This window comes from Oncorhynchus kisutch, linkage group LG22 (assembly GCF_002021735.2).
Source record: "Oncorhynchus kisutch isolate 150728-3 linkage group LG22, Okis_V2, whole genome shotgun sequence".
In the NCBI taxonomy this organism is placed as follows: domain Eukaryota; kingdom Metazoa; phylum Chordata; class Actinopteri; order Salmoniformes; family Salmonidae; genus Oncorhynchus; species Oncorhynchus kisutch.
The window spans coordinates 53,214,738-53,224,737 of NC_034195.2; the positions used below are offsets into that span (position 1 = coordinate 53,214,738).

Sequence of the window (10,000 nt, forward strand, 5' to 3'; positions counted from 1 at the left end):
AGAGAAAGAGGGAGAGAAAGAGAGAGAAAGAGAGAGAGAAAGAGAAAGAGGGAGAGAAAGAGAAAGAAAGAGAGCGAGAGAAGAGAGACAAAGAGAGAGAAAGAGGGAGAGAAAGAGGGAGAGAAAGAAAGAGAGAGAAAGAGGGAGAGAAAGAGGGAGAGAAAGAGAAAGAAAGAGAGCGAGAGAAAGAGAGACAAAGAGAGAGAAAGAGGGAGAGAAAGAGGGAGAGAAAGAAAGAGTGAGAAAGAGGGAGAGAGAGAAAGAGAGTGAGAAAGAGGGAGAGAGAAAGAGAGTGAGAAAGAGGGAGAGAGAAAGAGAGTGAGAAAGAGGGAGAGAGAGAAAGAGAGTGAGAAAGAGGGAGAGAGAGAAAGAGAGTGAGTAAGAGGGAGAGAGAGAAAGAGAGTGAGAAAGAGGGAGAGAGAAAGAGAGTGAGAAAGAGGGAGAGAGAGAAAGAGAGTGAGAAAGAGGGAGAGAGAGAAAGAAAGAGTGAGAAAGAGGGAGAGAGAAAGAGAGTGAGAAAGAGGGAGAGAGAGAAAGAGTGAGAAAGAGGGAGAGTGAGAAAGAGAGTGAGAAAGAGGGAGAGTGAGAAAGAGGGAGGAGAGGGAGAGAAAGCATGATTAATATGAAACAGACTAATTGTTTGCTGAAATAGACCATGTTGAGGCCTGGCAGGGGAGCCAGAAGAACAACAAATAAACAAGGGAAGTTCCAATGGAAACCGTGGGACAAACATGAGGGTGGATCAGTGTTCTAGGGCACCGCTAGCTAGCTAGCTGTGCCACCAGAGACTCTGGGTCCGCGCCCAGGCTCTGTCGCAGCCGGCCGCGACCGGGAGGTCTATGGGGCGACACACAATTGGCCTAGCGTCGTCCGGGTTAGGGAGGGGTGGGCCGGTAGGGATATCCTTGTCTCATCGCGCACTAGCGACTTCTGTGGCGGGCTGGGCGCAGTGTGCGCTAACCAGGTCGCCAGGTGCACGGTGTTTCCTCCAACACATTGGTGCAGCTGGCTTCCGGGTTGGATGGCGCTGTGTTAAGAAGTGCGGCTTGTGTTTCGGAGGACGCATGTCTTTCGACCTTCGTCTTTCCCGAGCCCGTACGGGAGTTGTAGCGATGAGACAAGACAGTAACTACTAACAATTGGATACCACGAAATTGGGGAGAAAAGGGGGTCAAATTCAACAACAAAAAATAAATTTAAATAAATTTAAAAATAAACAACGCTATGAGACTGCTTGTGTTTTTAGACAGTTAAAAGCACGGTGATATTACTGAACTAAAAATGTAAACCTTGTTCAAGCCGAAACTAAGGCAGGTTCAGCTACTTACCGTCCTCTGCACATAGTCCCAGGAATGTTCTGTGGTCCTGTTCTGACCAGTGTAGTTGACCAGCATCCCCTTGACGATGGTGGACATCTCCTGTTGCAGCTGGGGAAGAGACAGGGAAGAATGAGTATAGCCGAACAGCCAGCGCTACTGGAAAACACTTCTGACAGGCTGACTGGCTGGCTGACTGGCTGGATGGCTGACTGGCTGGATGGCTGGCTGACTGGCTGGCTAGCTGACAGGCTGACTGGCTGGCTGGCTGACTGGCTGATTGGCTGGCTGGCTGCTGACTGGCTGGCTGACTGACTGGCTGACAGGCTGACTGACTGGCTGACTGGCTGACAGGCTGACTGACTGGCTGGCTGACTGACAGGCTGGCTGGCTGACTGGCTGGCTGGCTGACAGGCTGGCTGACTGACTGGCTGGCTGGCTGACAGGCTGGCTGGCTGACTGACTGACTGACTGGCTACTTTTCTATGGTTCCATCACAGGGCATGGGGATTCCCAGCAGGTCTCAGTCAGACAGCTGTCTAGGAAGGGAAGGGTGGGTATGTCCCAGCTGTGGTGAGAGGCCAAGAAGGGGGGGGGGGGGGGGGGGGAGTGGGAGGGAGAGTGGGGAGGGGGGGGGGGGGGGCAGGCAGAGGAGAGTGTGGGACAAAAAGGAGAGAAGGGAGAGAGTGGATAGGAAAGAATGGAAATGGGAGAAGGAGGAGGAGGGAGGAGGCGGAGGCGGAGGAGGGAGGAGAAGGAGGAGGGAGGAGAAGGGAGGCGGAGGAGGGAGAGAGGACACTCACTCTGTCTCTCTGGAAGGAATGTAGATGAAATAGAGGGGGGGGGAGAGAAGGAGGTAGAACTCACTCTGTCTCTCTGGAAGGAATGTAGATGAAGTAGAGGGGGGGGGGGGGTAGAACTCACTCTGGAAGGAATGTATATGAAGTAGAGGGGGGGGGGGGGTAGAACTCACTCTGGAAGGAATGTATATGAAGTGGAGGGGGGGGGTAGAACTCACTCTGTCTCTCTGGAAGGAATGTATATGAAGTAGAGGGGGGAGGTAGAACTCACTCTTTCTCTCTGGAAGGAATGTAGATGAAGTAGAGGAGAGAAGGAGGTAGAACTCACTCTGTCTCTCTGGAAGGAATGTACATGAAGTAGAGGGGGGAGGTAGAACTCACTCTGTCTCTCTGGAAGGAATGTATATGAAGTAGAGGGGGGAGGTAGAACTCACTCTGTCTCTCTGGAAGGAATGTATATGAAGTAGAGGGGGAGGTAGAACTCTCTCTGGAAGGAATGTAGATGAAGTAGAGGGGGGGGAGAAGGAGGTAGAACTCACTCTGTCTCTCTGGAAGGAATGTAGATGAAATAGAGAGGGGGGGGGGAGGAGAGAAGGAGGTAGAACTCACTCTGTCTCTCTGGAAGTAGATGAGCACGCCAGCCGTAACCTGGGCGATGAGGATGAGCAGGAGGCAGGTGAAGTACTGGGGACGGACAGACAGCACAATGGGAAAGTGCAGTTTAGAGGTTCATCATAACAGTTTGAAACAACAAGGTTGTTTAGTTAGCATGAACACAGCCAACATAATGTTCTACAGAGGATATCAGACTAAAGAACATTGAACTTCTCTGATTCAACTAATTCTGCGTTCAGGTTTTGGCAGAGTATTCTGTGTTTAGGTATTGGTAGAGTATTCTCCTCACCCCTCTCTATGTAACCTCCTCACCCCTCTCTATGTAACCCCCTCACCCCTCTCTATGTAACCCCCTCACCCCTCTCGATGTAACCCCCTCACCCCTCTCGATGTAACCTCCTCACCCCTCTCGATGTAACCTCCTCACCCCTCTCGATGTAACCTCCTCACCCCTCTCTCTGTAACCTCCTCACCCCTCTCTATGTAACCTCCTCACCCCTCTCTATGTAACCTCCTCACCCCTCTCTATGTAACCTCCTCACCCCTCTCTATGTAACCTCCTCACCCCTCTCTATGTAACCTCCTCACCCCTCTCTATGTAACCTCCTCACCCCTCTCTCTGTAACCTCCTCACCCCTCTCTCTGTAACCTCCTCACCCCTCTCTCTGTAACCTCCTCACCCCTCTCTCTGTAACCTCCTCACCCCTCTCTATGTAACCTCCTCACCCCTCTCTATGTAACCTCCTCACCCCTCTCTATGTAACCTCCTCACCCCTCTCTATGTAACCTCCTCACCCCTCTCTATGTAACCTCCTCACCCCTCTCTATGTAACCTCCTCACCCCTCTCTATGTAACCTCCTCACCCCTCTCTATGTAACCTCCTCACCCCTATCTATGTAACCTCCTCACCCCTCTCTATGTAACCTCCTCACCCCTCTCTATGTAACCTCCTCACCCCTCTCTATGTAACCTCCTCACCCCTCTCTATGTAACCTCCTCACCCCTCTCTATGTAACCTCCTCACCCCTCTCTATTTTAACCCCCTCAAATTAATAATCCACACGGCTGCTGTTGATGACATACGTAGTCAAACAGGAAGATGGTGTTATACTAAGAATCCAACCTCATTGGACCAAAGAGCAGCATGAGCCTGTAGTCTAGTTCTAACGCTGAGGAAGAATCTAGCCGGGTCCTTTTCAACACCAGTTGAATGTGGAATATCTCAGCTACAAATCAGAGAGAATCCTGCAGCAACTTAGAGCGTTGTGACATAACATCAAAACAGACTCTACATCCTGCTCAACCTTCAGTGTTGTGGTGCAGGAAGAAGCCTATTTGACAGCAGGGGGTTGTGGGGAGGGGGTAGGTGGGGGGAGGGAGCTTTAGGTTGAGTGTTTTAGCAGTGTGGATGTGTGTTGACTCACCAGGCCCAGCAGGCAGCGTATCTCGTAGATGGCTCCTATACAGCCCAGGAAGCCCATAACCATGGAGAGAGAACCCACAGTGATCAGAATATAGGACGCCACTTTCAGAGTGGTGGAGGACTCCTCTGTAGAGAAGATGTACATAAACAGGTTAACATTCACCCTACAACACCACTCACTGAAACCAGGCTACAACATCACTCACTGAAACCAGGCTACAACATCACTCACTGAAACCAGGCAACAACATCACTCACTGAAACCAGGCTACAACATCACTCACTGAAACCAGGCTACAACATCACTCACTGAAACCAGGCTACAACATCACTCACTGAAACCAGGCTACAACATCACTCACTGAAACCAGGCTACAACATCACTCACTGAAACCAGGCTACAACACCACTCACTGAAACCAGGCTACAACATCACTCACTGAAACCAACCTACAACATCACTCACTGAAACCAGGCTACAACATCACTCACTGAAACCAGGCTACAACATCACTCACTGAAACCAGGCTACAACACCACTCACTGAAACCAGGCTACAGGCTACATTCACCCTACAACACCACTCACTGAAACCAGGCTACAACATCACTCACTGAAACCAGGCAACAACATCACTCACTGAAACCAGGCTACAACATCACTCACTGAAACCAGGCTACAACATCACTCACTGAAACCAGGCTACAGCATCACTCACTGAAACCAGGCTACAGCATCACTCACTGAAACCAGGCTACAACATCACTCACTGAAACCAGGCTACAACATCACTCACTGAAACCAGGCTACAGCATCACTCACTGAAACCAGGCTACAGCATCACTCACTGAAACCAGGCTACAACACCACTCACTGAAACCAGGCTACAACATCACTCACTGAAACCAGGCTACAGGCTACAACACCACTCACTGAAACCAGGCTACAACACCACTCACTGAAACCAGGCTACAACACCACTCACTGAAACCAGGCTACAACACCACTCACTGAAACCAGGCTACAGGCTACAATCCACCCAACAACATAACTCACTGAAACCAGGCTACACCACCACTCACTGAAACCAGGCTACAACACCACTCACTGAAACCAGGCTACAACACCACTCACTGAAACCAGGCAACAACATCACTCACTGAAACCAGGCTACAACATCACTCACTGAAACCAGGCTACAACATCACTCACTGAAACCAGGCTACAACACCACTCACTGAAATCAGGCTACAACACCACTCACTGAAACCAGGCTACAACATCACTCACTGAAACCAGGCTACAGGCTACAATCCACCCAACAACATCACTCACTGAAACCAGGCTACACCACCACTCACTGAAACCAGGCTACAACACCACTCACTGAAACCAGGCTACAGGCTACAACACCACACACTGAAACCAGGCTACAAGCTACAACACCACTCACTGAAACCAGGCTACAACACCACTCACTGAAACCAGGCTACAACACCACTCACTGAAACCAGGCTACAACATCACTCACTGAAACCAGGCTACAACATCACTCACTGAAACCAGGCTACAACATCACTCACTGAAACCAGGCTACAACATCACTCACTGAAACCAGGCTACAACATCACTCACTGAAACCAGGCTACAGCATCACTCACTGAAACCAGGCTACAGCATCACTCACTGAAACCAGGCTACAACATCACTCACTGAAACCAGGCTACAACACCACTCACTGAAACCAGGCTACAGCATCACTCACTGAAACCAGGCTACAGCATCACTCACTGAAACCAGGCTACAACACCACTCACTGAAACCAGGCTACAACATCACTCACTGAAACCAGGCTACAACATCCCTCACTGAAACCAGGCTACAACACCACTCACTGGAACCAGGCTACAACAACACTCACTGAAACCAGGCTACAACATCACTCACTGAAACCAGGCTACAGGCTACAACATCACTCACTGAAACCAGGCTACAACACCACTCACTGAAACCAGGCTACAACATCACTCACTGAAACCAGGCTACAGGCTACATTCAACAACACTCATCGAAACCAGGCTACAACATCACTCACTGAAACCAGGCTACAGGCTACAATCCACCCAACAACATCACTCACTGAAACCAGGCTACACCACCACTCACTGAAACCAGGCTACAACACCACTCACTGAAACCAGGCTACAGGCTACAACACCACACACTGAAACCAGGCTACAGGCTACAACACCACTCACTGAAACCAGGCTACAACATCACTCACTGAAACCAGGCTACAACACCACTCACTGAAACCAGGCTACAACATCACTCACTGAAACCAGGCTACAACACCACTCACTGAAACCAGGCTACAGGCTACAACACCACACACTGAAACCAGGCTACAAGCTACAACACCACTCACTGAAACCAGGCTACAACACCACTCACTGAAACCAGGCTACAACACCACTCACTGAAACCAGGCAACAACATCACTCACTGAAACCAGGCTACAACATCACTCACTGAAACCAGGCTACAACATCACTCACTGAAACCAGGCTACAACATCACTCACTGAAACCAGGCTACAGGCTACAACATCACTCACTGAAACCAGGCTACAACATCACTCACTGAAACCAGGCTACAACATCAACCTAAACTATACAGAATGGTTTCCCTATATCTTACGAGTGACTCATTCTAGCCCATTTAAATGACCTGGTCAACCCTATGCAGTGAAATATACACATGTACAAATATACATGTGGCAGGTCAGGTACCATGTAATCCGTTAATGTAGTAGTAGTAGTAACAAGTCGAGTCAAGCAATGAGATCCGCATTGGAGCAAGCCGACCCCCCCCCCCCCCCCCCAAAAAAAGAAATTCAAGCAATGTTCTCTACCAGAGTTATAACAGCCCATCAGAGAGAGCAAGGCTGGAGCAGAGGAATGGAGAGGAGATGGGGGGGGGGGGGGGGTAAGATGGATAGATTCCCTTGGCTGAGGGTAAGCTCCAGAGAGGCCCTTTCTCGGTCTGGAATGAAGCCTGGCACAGAGCTCTGGGGCTGGGACACGGCTCCAACTCACTCGGGGTCTGAGGTCAGGAGAACCAGAGATGTGCCGTCTCTGTCTGGAATGAAGCCTGGCACAGAGCTCTGGGGCTGGGACACGGCTCCAACTCACTCGGGGTCTGAGGTCAGGAGAACCAGAGGGGCCAGCTATAATATAATAACCCTTACCTTACCTAACCCTGACTCATGAATGATACCTATAATAGAGTATGCTAATGGTGTTAAATCAGCCAGACACATTGCCCCACAGATAAAACACCGCCAGACACATTGCCCCACAGACAAAACACAGCCAGACACATTGCCCCACAGACAAACACAGCCAGACACATTGCCCCACAGATAAAACACCACCAGACACATTGCCCCACAGATAAAACACAGCCAGACACATTGCCCCACAGACAAAACACAACCAGACACATTGCCCCACAGATAAAACACCGCCAGACACATTGCCCCACAGATAAAACACAACCAGATACCACATAACCTAGATGACCTGGTTCTATATCTACACACATAACCTAGATGACCTGGTTCTATATCTACACATATAACCTAGATGACCTGGTTCTATATCTACACATATAACCTAGATGACCTGGTTCTATATCCACACATATATAACCTAGATGACCTGGTTCTATATCCACACATATATAACCTAGATGACCTGGTTCTATATCTACACACATAACCTAGATGACCTGGTTCTATATCTACACATATAACCTAGATGACCTGGTTCTATATCTACACACATAACCTAGATGACCTGGTTCTATATACACATATAACCTAGATGACCTGGTTCTATATCCACACATATAACCTAGATGACCTGGTTCTATATCCACACACATAACCTAGATGACCTGGTTCTATATCCACACACATAACCTAGATGACCTGGTTCTATATAGGTCTGTTCTGTTATAATCTCCATCCGGCACAGCCAGAAGAGGACTGGCCACCCCTCAGAGCCTGGTTCCTCTCTAGGTAACTTCTAGGTTTTGGCCTTTCTAGGGAGTTTTTCCTAGCCACCGTGCTTCTACACCTGCATTGCTTGCTGTTTGGGGTTTTAGGCTGGGTTTCTGTACAGCACTTGATGTAAGAAGGGCTTTATAAATACATTTGATTGATTTTTGTATTGCAGTAAGGAAAGTTAGGAAAGTTGAGCTGTGGTAGGCAGCAGCAGGCTCGTAAGCATTCATTCAAACAGCACTTTCCTGCGTTTGCCAGCAGCTCTTCGCTGTGCTTCAAGCATTGACTTCAAGCCTATCAACTCCTGAGATTAGGCTGGCACTACTAAAGTGCCTATAAGAACATCCAATAGTCAAAGGTATATGAAATACAAATGGTATAGAGAGAAATAGTCCTATAATAACTACAACCTAAAACTTCTTACTTGGGAATATTGAAGACTCATGTTAAAAGGAACCACCAGCTTTCATATGTTCTCATGTTCTGAGCAAGGAACTGAAACCTTAGCTTTCTTACATAGCACATATTGCACTTTTACTCTCTTCTCCAACACTTTGTTTTTGCATTATTTAAACCAAATTGAACATGTTTCATTATTTATTTGAGACTAAATCAATTTTATTGATGTATTATATTAAGTTAAAATAAAAGTGTTAATTTAGTATTGTTGTAATTGTCATTATTACAAATATATGCATAAAAATCGTCCGATTAATCGGTATCGGCGTTGACAAATCATAATCAGTCGAACCTCTAGTGTGTGTACACATGAAAGCTAGCTACAGAAAGGCTAGCTACAGAAAGGCTAGTTACAGAAAGGCTAGTTACAGAAAGGCTAGTTACAGAAAGGCTAGCTACAGAAAGGCTAGCAACAGAAAGGCTAGCTACAGAAAGGCTAGCTACAGAAAGGCTAGCTACAGAAAGGCTAGTTACAGAAAGGCTAGCTACAGAAAGGCTAGCTACAGAAAGGCTAGCTACAGAAAGGCTAGCTACAGAAAGGCTAGCTACAGAAAGGCTAGCTACAGGGTTTGTGTGAAAGAAATGTCACACAGAGAACATAGATGTAAGCTACACGTGTCCTACAGCGCTAGGCATCAGCCGACAGCAGCCTCTCCCCACAAAACACAGACCCACGGCGGCGAGAGAGGAACACTTGTTCTGAACACTTGTTCTGAACACTTGTTCTGAACACTTGTTCTGAACACTTGTTCTGAACACTTGTTCTGAACACTTGTTCTGAACACTTGTTCTGAACACTTGTTCTGAACACTTGTTCTGAACACTTGTGAACTGTACTGTAGGCCTCAAAGCATGTGAAGTAAGAGCTGCAGTGGACCGACAGAGATCAGCCCAATGCTTCCTTTGACAAAGGTTGTTGGTGACAGAAAACGTAGCAAACAAAACACTGAAACTTGCACGGACGCAGACTTCCTTTCACAGCTCGTTAAATTCTAAAAAGGAGGACATTTTCAAAGCATTTAGATTAGTTAACTATTCTCAGAGTGCACATCTGTGTTGCAGAGCTTCAGAAGCAGATGCACACTCATCTGTATGGAATCTCTAGTGGTTTATGTAGTCAGCATGTGTTCTGCTCTGTCTTGTACCTTGGCACGTTTCCATGCAAGTCTCCTTCCATTGGAACTTGAGAAAAAGTTCCTCTGGTGGTTTCCACGGAAACGTCCATTTAAAGAGACAGTTCAGAGCTTCGTCCCAAATGGCACCCTATTCGCTATGGTTCTAAACCGTCTCTTTAAATAGTAGTTTCCGTGGAAACAA

The 10,000-nt window shown here is 47.9% G+C and overlaps 1 protein-coding gene across 1 annotated transcript in view; it reads right to left on the bottom strand.

The window, feature by feature from the left end:
• The window catches only part of LOC109877885 (CD82 antigen-like), a 54,825-nt gene that overhangs the window by 11,306 nt on the left and 33,519 nt on the right, over positions 1 to 10,000 (bottom strand). The window contains exons 4-6 of the mRNA XM_031801616.1: positions 4,157 to 4,281; positions 2,726 to 2,800; positions 1,329 to 1,427 (exon numbers count right to left, since the gene is read on the bottom strand). Of these exons, the coding sequence (XP_031657476.1) occupies positions 1,329 to 1,427; positions 2,726 to 2,800; positions 4,157 to 4,281 (299 nt within the window). The remainder of the gene's footprint in view (positions 1 to 1,328; positions 1,428 to 2,725; positions 2,801 to 4,156; positions 4,282 to 10,000) is intronic.